At 42.3% G+C, this 19,009-nt stretch overlaps 2 protein-coding genes across 2 annotated transcripts in view; one reads left to right on the top strand and one right to left on the bottom strand.

The window, feature by feature from the left end:
- Positions 1-3,519, bottom strand: part of mov10l1 (Mov10 like RNA helicase 1) — a gene marked incomplete at both ends in the record, with an annotated part of 29,376 nt that extends 25,857 nt beyond the window's left edge. Inside the window, 2 exons of the mRNA XM_084059430.1 lie at positions 1,119-1,306; positions 3,411-3,519. Coding sequence (XP_083915556.1) covers positions 1,119-1,306; positions 3,411-3,519 — 297 coding nt within the window. The remainder of the gene's footprint in view (positions 1-1,118; positions 1,307-3,410) is intronic.
- An 8,528-nt stretch (positions 3,520-12,047) lies between these two features.
- The window catches only part of nuak1b (NUAK family, SNF1-like kinase, 1b), a 27,502-nt gene continuing 20,540 nt past the window's right edge, over positions 12,048-19,009 (top strand). The window contains exon 1 of the mRNA XM_084059381.1: positions 12,048-13,759. Coding sequence (XP_083915507.1) covers positions 13,394-13,759 — 366 coding nt within the window. The 5' untranslated portion in view covers positions 12,048-13,393. The remainder of the gene's footprint in view (positions 13,760-19,009) is intronic.

Here is a 19,009-nt window from a genome sequence, read left to right as displayed (position 1 = left end):
ACCAAACCCCTCTTTGCCAAAAATAGCAGATCTACAAGCTCACAACGCAAGTTGTCCTCAGAATAGGGATGCTAGGGTTCAAGTGGTTACAGTTTAAAAAAAATAAAACTCACACATATTTGGTGGACCCCCTGTAGTAACTCTGAGGACCCCCTAGGGGTCCCGGACCCCCTGTTGAAGACCCCTGTCTTAGATGATGTTCTAACTTGGACAACAAGAATTCACATAACACAATGATTTTATTCAGTGATCGGGTTACTTCAATTACAGTGTCAATTCCATCTGTACCCTGGCGAAAGTGGAAATTATTCTCTTTTTATGATCAAAGAAAGTAGAAATTATTTTCACTCAGGTTTGGCTACAAGATAACCTTGTTTTTACGCAATACCAGTGAGATGCAAGTCTTGGATGTGTCTTTGTTTATATTTTTAACCTTACTCAAAATGTATCTCCCCTGATGTTGGTCACTGTGTATGAGCACGAGAGAGATGTCCCATTTAATCCATTAACACAGGGGTCTTCAACGTTTTCGGGCCAAGGACCCCCTAGCTGAGAGAGAGATGAAGCAGGGACCCCCTCTATATCATATAAAATTGTGTTTCAGATTAAACTTTTTTTTGTTTACTTGGTCTACTCTTTTCTTCCCTCTACACCAAACACCTCTTTGCCAAAAATAGCCGATCTACAAGCTCACAACGCCTTGCAGCGCGAGCCGTTGTGAGCTTGTAGATCTGCTATTTTTGGCTGAAGTTCTCCCCAGAAAAGGGATGCTAGGGTTCAAGTGTTTAGGTGAAAAAAAAACATCATATCACACAAAGATTTGGCGGACCCCCTGTAGTAACTCTGAGGACCCCCTAGGGGTCCCGGACCCCCTGTTGAAGACCCCTGCATTAGGACCGGGAACGCATCAGTGTCATTTTAAGATTGGCTATTCAAAAATAGCAGATATACAAGCTCATAGCGCTGCACAGAGTGTCACGCCATCTCCAATATTTGCTTCTGGGGGTTCCTGGAACAAAATATTTTGAGATGGGGGTCCGCGACCAAATACAAAAAAAATGTGGGGGTCCTTGCACGTGGAAAAAAAAGAGAATTACGCAATAAAACATGGTTCTCACCCGAAGAGCTTTCCAGCCGCCCTCGGCACTGGTCCGTACGGCGATGCCGTTGACTGTATCCCCTACTTTCAACGGCGTACCACCCAGCACCTCTCCAGCGGTGAAGTAGATCTCATCGTCTATCATGCCGTAGTCCAGACAGAGCTGGGTGACCACGCTGCCTCGCAGGTGGCGGATCTCCTCCGTGGCTGACACACACACAAAGGCACAAAGTACGATTCAGGCATGAAGGTGTAGCCCTAAAATGGCTGATATTCCATACATAGCATGTATTCTATATCAGGGGTCTTCAACGTTTTTAAGTCCAAGGACCTCTTGGCTGAGAGAGAGATGAAGGAGGGACCCCCACTACATATTGTATAACATTCTGTACTTGGTCTGCACCTTTCCCCCCCTCACCAAACCTCTTTGCCGAAAATAGCAGATCTACAAGCTCACAAGCCTTGCTGCATGGCGTTGTGAGCTTGTAGATCTGTTATTTTTGACTAATATTATCACTGAAAGATTTGGCGGCCCCTCCTGTGGTAACTCTGAGGACCCGGACCCCCTATTGAAGACTCCTGTTCTATATAATGAATGAATGATTTATTTTCGTGTCCGGCTGCCTTTCACAGCCCATCCCTTACGGGATTATTCAGACACATTAAACAATATTTCCAGTGCCAACATGCTGACACAAAAAAAAAAAATGAAATAATAAATAATACATAATAATAAACAAGATCAATAATTACCACACTGTATACATAACTCTGATCAGAATTACAATTTAGTAATCTAATTTTCAAACTAGAGAGTGGAGGGCAAGAGAGAGAGACATTGAGAGAGACAAAAGAACACCAAGAGAATGAACAGAAGACAGACTTGAATATTTAGCTTGGACAATAGTAATTTTCCAGGAGATCCACACAGACCACATCCCCTTACACAACGGTAAACCTTCTTCAATGAGCACCTATGTATGGGTCACACAAATTGACAGGTGTGATTACAAGTGCCCCACACAACAATCAACAGCAACGAACCTGTCAATGCGTGTGTCCCATACGTATTTGCTCTTTGAAAGAAATGTAACATGTTGTTTAGTGCTGCCATGATTGCCATCTTGTCACGTACACAGAATGTGGTCCGTGGGAATATCGTGGAAAAGTGGAGATGTTTTACTAAAATACCTGTACATGTTTTCTGCCAGAACTGTCAGATGGATTACGACACAAGTGCTGCTGACACCAAGTCACAGCATTTAATTTATGGGGCAGGGAGTACACAGGGAATGCAAAACCCCAAAAAGTAGATCCAAAAACAAAAAGTGGCCCGCAGCCACTGACTGGATCACATCTGCATTCAATTTATCGACATTACGGTTACAAAGGACCTTCCTGTGACTGAAGCGCTGATCCTTTTAATAAATTCTAAGCAAGAGGTGATCCACTGAGTACACACACAGCGCCACAAATTAGAATTCCTGTGAATCCCTCCACAAACAATGCACAGTTAGCCTTGGATCAAGACTATCATAGATAGATATTTTTTATCGATTCTGACATGTGCATAGATAGGACAAGTCAGACTCAATCAAATCTATGGTGGTCTTGATCCAAGGCTAGCAGAGTGTTCTGTGGTTTAATACAGAATGAATGCAATGTAGGGACGAACATCTGCCTTTCTAGTCCTAGTATGACAACAACTTCATTAACCCATTAAGACCGGGAACGCTTCTGTGTCATTTTAGATTTATTTGGCTATTCAAAAATAGCAGATCTACAAGCTCATAGCGCGGCACAAGTGCCACGCTATGAGCTTGTAGATCTGCTATTTTTGAAAAATCATAAACATTTGTGCAAATCTTAGACTTTGAATATATAAATTTTTAAAGTGAACATTTGTAACTCAAATCTTTGCTTCTAGGGGTCCCTGTGACAAAATATTTTGAGATGGGAGTCCGTGGCCAAATACATTTTGGGGGTCATTGACATGAAAATGTTTGAGAACCACTGATGTAGCAACATTGTTTTTTTCCAAAAACTCTTAGGATTTAGAAGACCTTTTGTAGAAGCGGCCTCACTTAATCCCACTAAGGGCAATTAGTTTTGAGTAACTAATAACAGAGAAACACAGTAACACAACAACAAACAAACAAACACTGCAAAGCTAATGTGGAACAAAAGGATCTTAATAACATTCCAAAGTAAACAGTAACACAAGGTAACAACAAAACCAGGTAGACATGCTAACAAGCAGCTTTAGCAGAGTGTTTATATAATATAATCAGTATGAGCTGTTGTACCTTACCTCCAGCACCAAACACATAAGCATCTTTCTCCTCTTCTATCACCACTGTCCTCCACAATGGAGCCAGCAGCTTGGACAGCACAGATCTGACTGCAGAGGCCATCAACATGTCTGCACACTGTCACACTGTCTGTCACCAAGGAACTAGTGGAAGGAAGAAAGGAAGGGTCAACTTCAAGCTTGAATAGTAGCCCAATGTTCTTTTTTGTTGTTGGGTAAATATACTTTCACTGCTCCTAGTATTGATGATTTCTTGTATAGTATCATGTCTTTATATGTCTTGATGAATTGAATACACAGGACCACAATAGAAACAAGCTGATTGTGGTCCTGTGTATTCAATTCACCGGGCTTTTTGTGTTATCCTTTTAGCCTAAAACTGTACCCCTGTACTTTTTGTAAACAGTTGATAAAATAAATATTCCATCCATCAATACAACGGTGTCACTCGCCGAAAATAGCTAAGCTCACATGAGCTAACATAACATCAATGGTCTGACAACAACATTACAAAACTACAAGGCTAATAGTCAAAATGAATAGTGAAAACAAAGACATGTTACATTGTAACCACCAGTAGCTAAACGTTCGCTACTAGTCAACAAAGTAGCCAGTGGAGAACATTACCATTAATAAGCAAAAGGCGGCGGGATTCAAAACATTATCTGTTGATGATATGACTTCACCAGTTACTAGGCCTGCTGATACATTGTTGCATCTTTTCCATGCAATGAACTTTATAAACTATACTAACAAGAGGGTCAAGTTGACCTGCAGTCATGGAAATCTAGACTGTAGAGGCCTGTTACCTGTAAATATTAACTTTGGCAAACACACACGTGTGTCTAATTACTCGAACCCGTCGTCGTCGTCGCTCGTGCCTGTGCGTGTGAGTATTGCGCGGTCCCGCCACCTTGCGCGGTCCCGCCACCATGCGCGACAGCCACCTGTATGCGGGCGCGCGCACGCAGAGAGACAAGGATATTATCACGTGATGGTGCAGTCAGTCAGTGGACGAATTTCACGTAAGAGCTAATGTACTTTACTTGATTTTATGTCTCCATTATTTTATAATTATAGGCTCTGCCTCTGACGCTGACTCTTATGTATGTCAAAAGGGTAACAGGATAGGTGGGCACCACCAAGGAAGAGTGGGCACCTCTCTGTTAAATTGGCATTTTTCCCCAAAATATTAAAAAATATACCTACATTTGGGGAAAGGTTTTTAAGTAAAGTAAAGTATATATGATTAGGAAATGCAATACACAGGAAATACAAATTGCTACTGTATCCAGTCATTTTGGGGCATACACAAGAAGTTTACGGATGCTAGAGACTATCTGCCCATCTCATTACAAAACTGCAAAGAAAATCACTAGACAGTAAACTAAACACAGACAAACTCATTTTAGTCTAGTGACATTTGACCGGTGGTGTAAAGTAACTAAGTACATTCACTCAAGTACTGTACTTAAGTACAATTTTGAGTTTTTTAACTTTACTGGAGATTTTCTAATTTTCAATACTTCTACTTCTACTCCTCTACATCTCAGAGGCAAATATTATACTTTTACTCCACAACAATTATTTGAAAACTTTAGTAACTGGTTACTCTGTAGATTTATTTTTGTTGTTGTTATTATAAAACAGACATTAACCACTTCAGCCCTATATACTGTACATAGGAAGTATTTCTACATTTCCCACCACTGCATTTGACATTGAATCTTTCTATACACGCATACCACAAAATGAAGCCACAGAGAATGGAGAAGCACATTTGCCAGCCTTGTTCTTTAAGAACAACTTTTTTTTTTACACTTTAAGACTGTTTACAAACTGGTTTTGCAATATGGTAGCTGCACTAGCTCCCTCCTCTACTACTTCTCTCACTATGACCATGTATTAGGAAGCTTCAAGAATAACCAGTGAATCAACTAGTTAAATCCCTATCCATCCAGCACACATCATATGGCTGATACAAGCGTATAAATTATGTCCTAATGCTGTGGTCTGGCTCAGTCTAAGAACTCATTCGGTTGTATTCTCTCCTGAACACAAGGAATCCCAACCTCAGATTCGCTGTCAACAGAGAGCATAAATAACGTTCTTTTGGACATGGACATTATTATTAAAAGAAAAAGAAGACAACAGTGAACCCAGGACAGTGAGAGAGACATGTTCATATCCCCCAAAAATGTATGTAATATATTGCAGTTACGTTATCTCCTTGAGCATCTCTAATCTGTTGTAATATTCTATTCTGTTTTGATGACCTGGTAAGCAATGTTCACCTTTCCATCACCCCACTATTGAAATGTCACTGCTTGTTTATTAGTTCAGTGTAAACAACGAGACTTGGCCTGGGAACAGCTGGACTTTTCAATTGCGACAGGAGCTGTTGCCAAATCTGTAATCCTGGCAGCGCTCCGTCTGTCTCTTATGTCATAAGAGTAATGGATTCCATTTTGAATGGCCGCTGTGGGCCTAACGGGATTGTTGAACTTAAGAGTTGTTATTGTGACTGACTTACAGTATGTCCCGGGAAGCCTGTGGTCCTGGGCAGTGGTGTAAAGTAACTAAGTACATTTACTCAAGTACTGTACTTAAGTACAATTTTGAGGTATTTTTTACTTTCTTCAGTATATCCAATTTTCGATTCTTTCAGTAGGCCTACATACAGTATATTGTACTTTTTACTCCACTATATTATTTGACAGCTTAACTACAGTAGTTATTTTTCAGATTTAGATTATCACAAAACACACATTAACCACTTCAGCCCTATGTATATTTTGGCCTTTTAAAAATAGCCAATCTATCTTTTTTGTAGATCTGCTGTGCTATTTTCAAAAGATTTTTATACATTTTGAAAAGGGGCATTCTGCATAATGAGTACTTTCATATTTTGATACCAATACTTTTGTACTTTTACTGAGGTAAATTGTGATTACCAGACTTTTACTTGTAACAGAGTGTTTCTACATTGCAGTATTAAGTCAACTTTTTTTTCCACCACTGTTGATAGAGATCACAGCACAACACCTTGGGGCAAGAATGCCATGAAACCTCAAAGATTGTGCAGCTTTTCATATTGTCTTTGCGTATTATTCAGCCAACTTTCTCTGCGGTTACGTAACATATTTTCTGTCATGTCTTTTTATAACTTGTTTGGATAAATAGCCGGGATATTGACATTTGGCGCTTGGCAAGTTGACCCTGTATTACATTTCAAAGCTTACTAAAATTAAACGCAAATTGACCTGGCAGCGTAGAAGTATATGGACTCCTTCTCTGTCAGGCAGTATTATACCACATTTCTGTACTGATGGTGTCCTTTTAACCACTTTTATCCTGGCATTCCTATGTATAACATGTTTCCAACATTTCCGAAACATTCACAAATAGCAGAAGTACAACATTAACCCATTAAAACCGGGAAACATTTGTGTCCTTTTCTTTGGCTATTCAAAAATGGCAAATATACAAGCTCATGAGCTTGTAGATCTGCTATTTTTTGAAAAATCTTGAACATGTGTGCACATCTTTGAATATATAATGTTTTTAAATCAGACATCTTTTAACTCAAATCTTGGCTTCTGGGGGTCCGTGGAACAAAACTATTTTGAGATGGGGGTCCACAGCCAAATACATATAATGTTGGGGGTCCTTGACATGAAAAAGTTTAAGCACCACTGATATAGCAACATACGTTTTTCAGAAAACTGTTAGGATTTAGAAGACATTTGTAGAATCGGCCACAGGTCTTGGTTTAATCGTTTAATAGAACAAAATGGGTCAACTTTAAGCCTGATTCATAAGCGTATATACTATTTCCTATATATGTAGTCTATCATTCTATGGGCAATAAGTATCTAACTAAATCTACCTTAGTGTCCCTATTCTGGGGGCAAACATTCTGGGAAAATAGCAGTGCTTTACACATGTTCTGTAGATCGGCTATTTTTGGTGAAGAGATTTGGTGTTTAACTGTAGAGGAAAAAAAGGATCATACCAAGTACAGAACCCTGGGGACCCCATAACTACAGTCAAGTCTATAATAAGTGTTGAAACTCAGCAAGACTTGTCTAAGTAGGCTAATTGCATATTACCGAAGTGTTAATCTCTCAAGACAGCAGAATCTGACAACACCACTGCCCTAAACATGTAGTGTTGTTGTTAGTAGGAATGAACGCAGAGGCAACCCGGGAGGAAGTGGACTAAGGAAGGGGAGGAGTCAAACTGAGTTCCTGTGTCTACACAAAAAAAGAAGGTAGTGCAAAAACAAAAAACAAAAAAAATAGTTTTCCTTTTAACGAATGGATTCCTAGATTACCGAATGGATTCCAAGAAAGCAATAACTTTTCTCACCGGTAGCTCTGTTTTTTCTCTCTCTCTTAACTCAAATAGGCTCTAACGTCACTGGTAAAATGTCAGGAAGGTATGAAGGAGGTATGAAAAAATAGATACCACCCTAAGCCTGAGCTGCTGACTTTGTTTCCACAGGTACTGCCCAGATTCTTTGTTTTATGGCCCTTTGGCTTCCTCCATGCCCTGCAGTTATCTCACTGGGCTCTGTACATGGGAACAGTTGATCCAGCAGGTCATAAATCAAAAGCACTGGTGGAAAGCAACTAAGTACATTTACTTAAGTACTGTTACTTAAGTACAATTTTGAGGTGTTTTGTACTTTACTTGAGTATATCCAATTTCCAATACTTTTACCTCTACGCCACTACATCTTGGATCCAAATATTGTACTTTTACTCCACCACATTTATTTGAAAACTTTAGTTACTAGTTACTTTGTAGATATTGATTATTACTACAAAACATACAGTGCCCACTTCAGCCCTATATGCATTTTTGCCATTTGTAAATAGCAGATCTACAAGCTCACAATGCGTCGCGATGCGACGCATTGTGAGCTTGTAGATCTGCTATTTTCAAAAGATTGTTATGCATTTGAAAACTTGAAAGGGACAATTCTGCATAATGAGTAGAATTCCAAACTTTTACTTGTAAAAGAGTATTTCTATATTGCAGTATTGATACTTTTACCTAAGTAAAACATGTGAGTACTTTTTACACCACTGATCAAAAGGTAAGCAGGTTGACTGTTATTTGTTTGAGGACGGCTGTGTAATGTTTGCAAACGGATTGCCTCAGTCAAGTCAGTATGAGTTTGAAACCTTTATCTTATAAAGACTTTGCCCTGGGTGCCATTCAAGGTGTGTGTGTGTGTGTGTGTGTGTGTGTGTGTGTGTGTGTGTGTGTGTGTGTGTGTGTGTGTGTGTGTGTGTGTGTGTGTGTGTGTGTGTGTGTGTGTGTGTGTATGCGCGCGTGTGCTTGCTTGCGTGTGTGGGTGTGTTTGTATAGTTTATTGCAGTATCTATTGTTGTAGGTTTATTGCTGTATTTTATTGCTCATTGTTTCACTTTTTTAGTTGCTGCTGTAACACCTTGAATTCCCCGCCTGGGGGATTAATAAATAGTTCCTCCTCTCCTATTCTATCTCCTATCTCCTATAAAGACACTTTTACAGCCCCCTATCTCCACAAGGGGGCAGCGGTAGCACTGTTACAACACAACAGAACCCATTTCTGCCCATGGAGTGCATATAAGGCCAATTTAGCATAGGATTCAGATAAGAATCACAGAGACTTGAGTGTTGCTATAACTGGATACTCCACTGACCCTTTTTTAATGAAAACAAATGCCACGAGGGCTCTAAATTTATACCAGCTATCATGGCGATCCTAGGGAAAAACAGCTCCCCTTAATCAGATTCCATTTGACGTAAACTTCCCCTTTGTAATTAGAGGATAAAGTACCCCAGTCCACAGGCAAAACAAGCAGGAACAAAGTCCAGACAGACTATCTGATTGTCAGGCCAGGGTTGGCCTACATTGGTTCGTCTTTCCGTGGGCCCCTGGGACTGCTTAACCATGGTGTCCCTGTTTTAGGCCATGTCATTATAGGGGGGGAAAGTTTCAAAAACGTTCAAAACGTATTCAAAAATTAAAAGAATTGAACATTTTCAATTTTCCTTTTTGTTTTTAATTCAGACATTTTTGAAAAGTAGTGAAATAGCAGATCTACAAACTCACAATGCATTGCGGTGTGACGGGTTGTGGGCTTGTAGATTGGCTATTTTTGCCATGCAACACCATAGTACAATGAAGTATAAAATAGAGCTTAGAAAGTGGTTAAAGGAATACTTCACCCAAATAATTATTTCCCCCTGTCAATTACTCACCCCATGAAGCCTTGAATTCATTTTTATCGCGTTCCTGAGCCAATGATTCAATATTAGTGGTGTCCTAAGGGAAACCAATGCAAAACTATATAAAAGAATAATATAAACTCCAAAACAATTCTCACAGTGCAATCACTGATGAGCCTACTGATGATCCAATCCAGGTTGAAAGAGAATGTTTTAAATATGGTTTTGCTCTTGTTAAGATTGGTCTCCTATTAACTTCAATTAGTCAAATATTGGATTATTGGCTCAGGAATGCGACAAAAACAAACAAAATCTCCATGAATTCAAGGCTTCATGGGGTGAGTAACTGATCCTTTAAGGGAGCAGAGAGGGCTCACTGTGGTTCCCCTGCAACCAGCCAGGCTATGGGACCATGATGCTGGCACCATACTGGCACCAGGATGGCACCAAACCATACTGGCACCATGCAGGACACCACACCATCTGATGAAGATTCCTAGATCAGTGGTTCTCAAACTTTTTCTTGTCAAGGACCCGCAAAATGATGTATTTGGCTGCGCACCCCCATCTGAAAATATGTTGTGCCAGGGACCCCCCATACAAGGTTTGTGTTAAAATGTTTCAAAAATATTCTAAATGCTAAAAAATGTTGCAAGATTTCTTTTGAAAATAGCAGATCTACAAGCTCACAACGCCTCGCAAAGCCACGCGTTGTTTGCTTGTCGATCGGCTATTTTCAAATAGCCAATGTATATCAGGCTCAAGTGGTTAAACTGAATTGAATGCAAAAGTAACTAATTTCGCTGGGAACCCCCCGGTACCCCCTCAAGGACCCCTGGGGGTCCCCGGACCCCACTTGTAGAACCAATGCCCTAGAGGCCTAGAGGCTACTGATGATGATGACACAGTAGGCCTAAATGTCCTTTTATGAGGTCATCAAAGAAGCATCCAGATGCCAATTTGGGGGGTTCTTTAAGTTTGTGAGAGGGGTCCATTCCACTGGAGTCAGTAAAAACCCACACAGGGGACGTAACTTAAGATGCTTGCTCACAATAGCTGGTGTAGTGCTTTAGCCCACAGCAACAAAAAAAATGGCATTAATTGGATAATCCCTTCAGAGATTCCTATGCATGTATCATTCATTATGGGAACCAGCTGCAAGTATTCTATGAATTCATTTGGCATTATGAATGTAGCCCTGGCTGTACGAAACACTGCATGAGGTATAGGCTGGCTGAACCCAGGGAGGTCTAGGAATATTGCAAGAGCAAGCAGAGCCAAAATTGTGTACCTGTTATCCATGTTAGCCTACATTTATTCTGCTGTATAACATTACGCTTGCCTTCGCCTTGCGTGGTTTTCCTTCGTTATTGCAATTTAAGCTCCATGGGAGCATGACAGTTTCTTCATCATCACCAATGTAGTTATGTGCATGAAATGCAATTGTTGGCTTCAGAAGACGCACGGCCTTAATTCAGCATTGTAGCCTTAGATTTGCTGGCCAGCTTATATAGCAAAGGATATGGGAGTGAATCATTTTTTTTTGACTCAGGCAGATTTTCATTTTCTTTTGTTATTTTCAACAATAGCTGGACCGTCTTTGAGTGCTGGCTGGGGCGTTTTTTATTGTGAGTCATTTTCTATTGTTTAGAGAGTGCCCTTTTGAGTGACTAGTGCTCCTCAATGCCATATGTGGGGCTAAATCACTCATAATAGCCCTTTTAGTCTACTGTCAAAGTGTTGGGCTACATTTGTAACTCTGAGGGGGGACACATTTGACCTTAAAGGGTCCATTTGATTCTATTTGGTTACATATTATGTGTACAGTGGTGTAAAGTAACTAAGTACATTTACTCATACTGTACTTAAGTACAATTTTGAGGTATTCTTTTTAATTTACTGGAGTATTTCCAATTTTCAGTACTTTTACTTCTACTCTTAGTTAGCCTACTAGTTACTTTGTAGATTTTGAGAACATACAATAGGTACCACTTCAGCCTTATATATAAATTTCTTCTTTTTTTTAAATCTTTTTTGATTTATTTTTTGATTTATTATTTTTTTATGTTTATTTTATTTGAATGTGAAATATCCCTTTAAATAAAAAAATAAAAAAACACTTTTTTTTCCACCACTGCAAATAAGTGTTGGGCTACATTTGTAACTCGGAGGGGGTACAACATGTAACCAAGTGGACCTGTAAAGGGTCCATTTGGTTACATTTGTAGCCTCTCAGAGCAGCCAGAGTCAGAGGAGACGCGTCGCACAAAGACCAGGCAGACAGAGAGAGAGCGAGAGAGCAAGAGAGAGAGAGAGAGAGAAGAGGGGGGGGGAGAAGGAGGAAGGAGGAGGTCTTGTAACTCCAGTCTCCGCCTCCAGACACAGTGGATCATCTCGCATTCCTCCTTCCACACAGACAGCCCCTCACGTTGGAGAATCGAGAGAAAGAGAGAGAAAGAACTGAAGAAGAAGACAGAATCACAGACAGACGGGCACAACAAGAAAAAGACACGGAGAGCTAAACAAAAAAACCGAACCATCATGGCAATGTTCAAAACGCCTGATATCTCCGACCACCACAGATCTTCTCCACCGTATTCGACCACCTCCGCCAGCACCTATTCTACCACCACCTGGGCTGCATGCATGGCCACAACATCTACATCTACATCCACCAGCACCACCACCAGAGACACCGACACCGTCCAGCTGCTACCTGGACCGCGGTGGATACACTAAGAGAGAATGAGGGTCATCTTCACCCAGAACGCCGGTCTCGTCGCTGCTTTCTCGGGATAGAGATTAGATCATATATAAGAGAGAGAGGGCTTCAATGATGACGCCTTTTAGTTGACGCTAGGAGTCACAGTGATGTTGTTTTTTTAAGACGATATACTATTAAAAGAGGAGTCACAGTGATGTTGTTGGCAGCGGTTTTAAGACGATATACTGAGTGAGAAAAGAAGACAAAAATGAAATGTGAATGACCCAGAGAATACCTTAACCCGACGACTAGACTACGAGATCATGCCAATCCTCTAGAGAGAGAGAGACGAATAGACCGAGATTTTTTGATCTTGGGCTACAGTTTTTTGGGGGGTTTCTTTTAATCGCTTATTATATATTTTTTATATATTTTTGGATAGAGTTCCTGTATACAATATAGGATACAATGTATTCCGCTTCCGACATGCATTATTGCCCTGTCTGAAATCTGAATACATGATAGTCGTTATTACGCGTTTATTAGCCTCTAAACTCTTAGAATAATTAGATACTGTAGCCATTATGTATCCGGCTTTTATAGACCGATAATAATAATAATAATGTCTTCTTGGTGACTTTTATTTTGTATACTATTTAATCTTGACACTAATCGCACAGCAGCAATACAACAACAACAAAAAACATGGAGAGGAGAATTCTCTGATCTGATCACCTTTGCTCTGAAAGCATGATCGAAGAGAGTGATCGATTATTGAGACAATCTGGAATGTCTAGTTTCCATGTTTATGATAATAATAGTCTAATATGACTATAAGCTCGCGTTATTAGCCTATTCCTTGTAATTTATTTATTTATTGATACTATTATTAGGCCTATAAGTATTATATTATCAAGTTGTTATAAAAGTAGCTTTTAGTTGGAGATATTTAAACAGTGGGAAGTGAGTTTTTATTTTTTTAAATAGCCTACTTTTTTTTGTATTTTTTTTTTTTGTATTTTTTTCATTAAATAGCCTATACTTCCCTAGAGAGATGGAAACATCTTGTCTCTCATCATCACCCCGCCGGGGGGGACTAGTATCACCATCATCCCGGTCTGGAGCCAAACAACAAGCCCCCCAAACCACCACCTCATCATCAGCGGTCCTCCTCAGACCGGCCGGAGGAAGGGGGGCTCTCTCCCCCTCCCCTCTGACCCCTGCGACCCCAAGACCTGCCAGCAGTGGTTCTTCTCCCCCGACGACCCCCGAGACCCCGGAGGGAGGAGGAGGAGGGAGGAGGGTGAAGAAGCACCACCACAAGCACAACCTGAAGCACCGCTACGAGCTGCTGGAGACCCTGGGCAGGGGCACCTATGGCAAGGTGAAGAAGGCCATCGAGAGGCACTCCGGCAGAGAGGTGAGTCAGATTGAGACACTTGAGAAAGACCATGGGGTTCTCAAACTTGGACCCCCACGTTTTGTGGGTCCTTGACTTGAAAAAGGTTGAGAACCACCAATTTGGGGCCCAAATTGATATGTATTTGGCCATGGACCCCACCTGTAAATGTTTTACCAGGGACCGCCAGAAAAGAAAAATGTATGTTGAGAAAAATCAAAATTATTCAACATTTTTGATGTTTTTCTAAAATCTTGCCAACATATAAATGGATAAAGTGGATAAAATGCTTGTGATGCTGTGTTAACTACTTTTTAGCTGGGGACCCCCTGGAACCTCCCCAAGGACCCCTTCGGGGGTTTTAGAACCAATGGCTTAGGGGGTCCCCCAGCTAAATGAGTTAATATAGCCTCAAAATCAGTTTAACCACTTTTTCACCATTTTGAATAATTCAGATGCAAATACATGGGGAGGGGGGGGGGGGGGGGGGTCCTTAACATGAAAAAGTTGTGAAAACCACTGCTCTTAAAACATCTGTAAACATCAGTCACGGTGACAGCAGGGCCCTTTTAGGTCCACTACGCCTGTAATTCAGGGCCCATACCATTTTGAAACGCCCTTCTGTGAATCATCACACTACAAACAACGCTGGCAGTGTCCAAAATAACTACTTTCTTTGACAGAGGCGTGTGTCTCATTCCCCCCTCTGGGAATTCCCCCGTGTTTGCTCAAAGGCCCCTAGGGGGCCATGGGAATCTCTGCCGCACGCGCTCACTGTCCCCCCCAGCGGGGCCTGTATAGCAGCGCGACCGACCGACCGACCGGACGCGCCAGTTTGCAGATGTTTAAACCCAGACCACTGACTGACCCCAATGTTACACATCATTGAAGCCGGATCCAGCAGTTCCTCAATGGCTGCCCACTCACTCACTCACTGCACTCACTCACATGGAAAAATGGTCCCAGAAATACACTGTTGTTCATTGCAGGAACGGATAAAAAGCCTATTTATAGATAAAACTCTGTCTTTGAAAATGCAGAAGAGCTGACTCCGTCTTGCTCTGTCTGTGTGTGTGTGTGTGTGTGTGTGTGTGTGTGTGTGTGTGTGTGTGTGTGTGTGTGTGTGTGCGTGTGCGTGTGCGTGTGCGTGTGTGTGTGGAATACTTTATTAACAGCTTGCAAAAAGTACATACTGTACGTAGATAAGTTATACAATAATGTTAAAAGGATGCACATAAAGCCCTGAGGGTGTGTGTGTGTGTGTGTGTGTGTGTGTGTGTGTGTGTGTGTGTGTGTGTGTGTGTGTGTGTGTGTGTGTGTGTGTGTGTGTGTGTGTGTGTGTGTGTCACTGTGTCAGTCTATTGCACCATCTTTGTCTGTTGCAGTGGGTGCTGCTACTCCATCAGGGTAACTTTGCCCTTTGAAGTCTGAAGTTCTGCATCTAAAGCCATGAGCTGTCCTTGCAGTCAGACCTGCACAGCTACAGTACCTCTTCCAAATATTTCCACGTGTGGCAGAATCTGACCCCTGTGTGCCCATTCTGGCAGAGACAGAGGAACTTTCCATGTACTGAGAATGTTGGGGGGGGGGGGGGGGCACTTAGTCAGGGCCAACAAGGTCAACCCTTGGATTTATGCACAGTAAACTCCTGAGTGTTAATGTACCCACAGCACCCCTGGTATCCATTTAGCCCTGTCACTGTAAGTGAAATATTTCTAAATCTTTAAATTATGGAGACCACCGTTAACCACCATTGGTTATTTTGTATCAACATACTCTACCATACATGGTTAAAGTAACATGTTATTCACCAAAAAAAAAAAGGTTATGGGTTGCAGCTTTAAATTGAGACTTGGGGTTTTGCTGTTTTAGGGCTCCCCCTAAAGGCTTGGTTCAATGCCTGATTCCCAGATCAAGTCTGCAAGCACTTTCCTTCCAGAAGACAATTGTGAAATACGCTCACATTAATGAATGGTTTATGTACATCAACACAAATGATTTACCCTGAATAAAGTACATGACATGAACCCTAGTGTCCCTATTCTGGGCATGTCATAGTAGGCAAACATCATTAAAAAATAGCCGATCTTCAAGCTCACAGCACGCCGCATTGCGATGTGTTGTGTGAGCTTGTAAATCGGCTATTTTCCACGAAGAGATTTGGTGTAGAGGGAAAAAATTATGGGGCCAAGTACAGACTACTGGGGGACACTGACTGGTCAATAAAGTGTATAATAAGTGGTTCAGATCCAGCCTATCATTCCTGCACGTTCTAACATGTTTTTTGTCATTACAACATAGACATTATTTATTGTAGTGTTTGCTGTAAGGATTATGTTACAGGCGAACAAGAGTTTTGCATGCATTATGGGATGTACATTAACCTTTCTAATATACAATGTTTATAAATATTGCAGTAAAGCAGACCCATGTTGTGAGTTATATGATCGATTTGAAAAGTTCCCCAAAAGCGTATTTTTCAAATCAGACTCATTGAGAACACATGCGAATACACCCAAACTCTAATATTGTCTAATAAATTCCAGATTGTATCGTTAAACCCTGAGCTCTAGGAATCACTAGGCTAATCCCTACATTCCTTGTCCTTATCTGCAGCAGTGGTCCGAGCTTAACATTCTGACTTCTAGGGGCTAAAACCTGAGACGAAATGGGACGCCAGTAAAGCTTAGGCCCCATCTCACACCAGTGGCGTTTGAGGATAAGGGGGGGAGCAGCTGTATATTTGAGTTGAATCTTATCTTTAGGGAATCAGTGTCTCGGTACATAGGGTCCCAGGCAGGCAGAACTCAGACAGACAGACAGACAGGGCTCTTGGGCACGTGTTGCTATGGTTTACCTGACCCCTGACCCGGTCCCTTGGTGTTCATACGGCAGATATAGCAGCGTGGTGGTGAGAGGGTTGCGCAACTGGCGTGGCTCTGCCACTGTTTGTTTTCTGTGGCATGCCGGCAGCTGTCTTCCACTTAGGAAACGAGAAGAGCAGACGGCGCATCAGGTATGAGTGACTAAAGAGAAAGTGAGGGAGCTGAGAAAGTGTTTGTGTACGGTCGCGGGTACACTTTGTGCTTGTGAGGAGCTGGTTTAATGGACTTGACGGAGATTGATTAACCTCATGAACCCTATAGCGTCCCATTTACTGTAATATGCGAAACATTCTGTGAAATATATCAGATCTACAAGCTAACAGCTTGTAGATGAACTATTTTCAGTGAAGGGATTTGGTGTAGAGGGGAAAAAAGGAGGGGACCAAGACAAGTATAGAATCCTGGGGGAACCCAGTCAACGAAGTATAGTACTGGTTCAAGTGGGTAAATGTGCACATGTTCCGTGCGTCAGTGAAAGTGTACGTGAGGCATGATCTATATTAAAGATCTCCTATTTTCGGCGAGTGACACCGTCACACGACGACAGAGCACACAGATAAAGCATGAGTGAGTGCCTGCTCTCTCTAATCTGTACTGCCACATGCTGTGTTCCTTGGCAAGATGCGCCTGGAAAGCTAGCAGAAGGGAATTTAGTGCATGCCGGGTCGGACAGAGATGCCTTGAAGGCATTTCCCTGTGTATCTGCTCCACACGTGCACGCGTCGCTCACACGTTCTGAGTGTGCTGACAAGCAAGGTGGCAGCATGGTTTTGCATGAGTGTCGTTGGTGACAGGGGAGATACAAGATGAGTGCTGTGTTTGCCATTTGTAAGATGAATTGAGTGGAAAGATCGGGGTGACAGGAGGGCCCCCCGATGGACAGTGACACATGAAAGGCCATCCCCGACCGGCAGGAAATGAGATCGGAGGGGACAGTTAATATCCTGTATGGGGAAAGGGGGAGGGGGGGGGGGGTGCAAGGAATCCCACCATAACAAGAGGGGGACATGGTGTCAGTTAAGGGGGATGCAGACAGAGTGACATTAATATGAGCTTAAAGCACTAGATTACATCACTCCCCAACAATGGATTCACAGGGGAGGACTGGAGAGGAGAGGGGGAAAAACACTGACATTCCTCTGCTATGTGTGGCTGCAGCTGAAGACGTTTTAGGATTTCTGGCTCCGGTTGAGAAGATATAGTTCTCTGGAATAGTTGAGGGCTCCTCTTCCTCCCACACACGGACTCTCTCTCTCTCTCTCTCTCTCTCTCTCTCTCTCTCTCTCTCTCTCTCTCTCTCTCTCTCTCTCTCTCTCTCTCTCTCTCTCTCTCTCTCTCTCTCTCTCTCTCTCTCTCTCTCTCTCTCTGTGTGTGTGTTGTTTCTTTCCCTCTCTATCGCTTATCAGTCTCTGGCCTTTTCTCCTGCTCTCTCTGTGTGCCTGTGTGCCCCTTTCGCTGTCATGCTCGCTCGCTCTTCATCATCACCACCAACATAACTTGAACACGATCTCCAGGGGGAGAGGAGCCAGGTGGGGTGAGCTCGCCCGTGATGGATACCTCATCTATTTTAATGGCCTGAGAAAAGCACCGGCCGATGTCAGGCTCTAGTGAAGCGAAGCGCGGACTTTCACTTCAAACAAGCCCCTGTGTTGCATACATTACAGAGCTGGCATGGCTGGAGGAGGGGAGGGGTGAACTTAGACCTGCTGGTCTCTTACCTGGCTGGCGTAGTCGGCAGGACTGTGCCTGTTTGCTGTGAGTGACAGTAATATCGGGCTGCGCTCGGGGATGAGCTGTGCCGATGGGACCAGCCAGCTGGCCGGCCCGGCGGGGTAATCTGCAGTCCTGTTTAATGATCCACAAAGGGGGTCGTCAGGGCAGGAGGAACATGAGCACATATCCTCGCTGTCGGGTGGAAACCTTGTAAGTCCAAAACCGTTGTTCAAGCTCGTTGTGAGCTTGCGATTTTTGCTACATTTGTGTCATACTACAGTAGGGCATTAATGTATGAAAAAAAAACATACAAAGTTGAAATATGGAGCTACAAGGTTTCTGCCCAACAGCAACGATATGCAGGAGATGGCTAGCTTGGTCACAAGCCCGTTGTGGGGAGGCCAGCTCGTTTAATGAGTTTGCATACACAGGGTGGTACTAGGGTCATGGCTTTTAAAAAAGATTGATTGCTGCTGGTTATTCTCCAGGAGAGGGACATTTTGCCCTTGAAGCTACAGGCAGACATGGAAACTTTACTTGCCTTTGCCACAAGTTTCTGGTTAGTATACGGGAGGATCCGGTGCAGAATTGTTAGCCTCCGTACCGTAGCCAGAGTTTGAATACGGTCTTTAGGGGATGCTATGGAGGTGTATAGTCGAATGCTGTAGCTCTA

This window comes from Gymnoscopelus microlampas, assembly GCF_963454915.1.
Source record: "Gymnoscopelus microlampas genome assembly, chromosome: 6".
NCBI lineage: Eukaryota > Metazoa > Chordata > Actinopteri > Myctophiformes > Myctophidae > Gymnoscopelus > Gymnoscopelus microlampas.
Note: the sequence above shows the minus strand (reverse complement) of the source record. Positions and strands in the feature narration are given on the sequence as shown.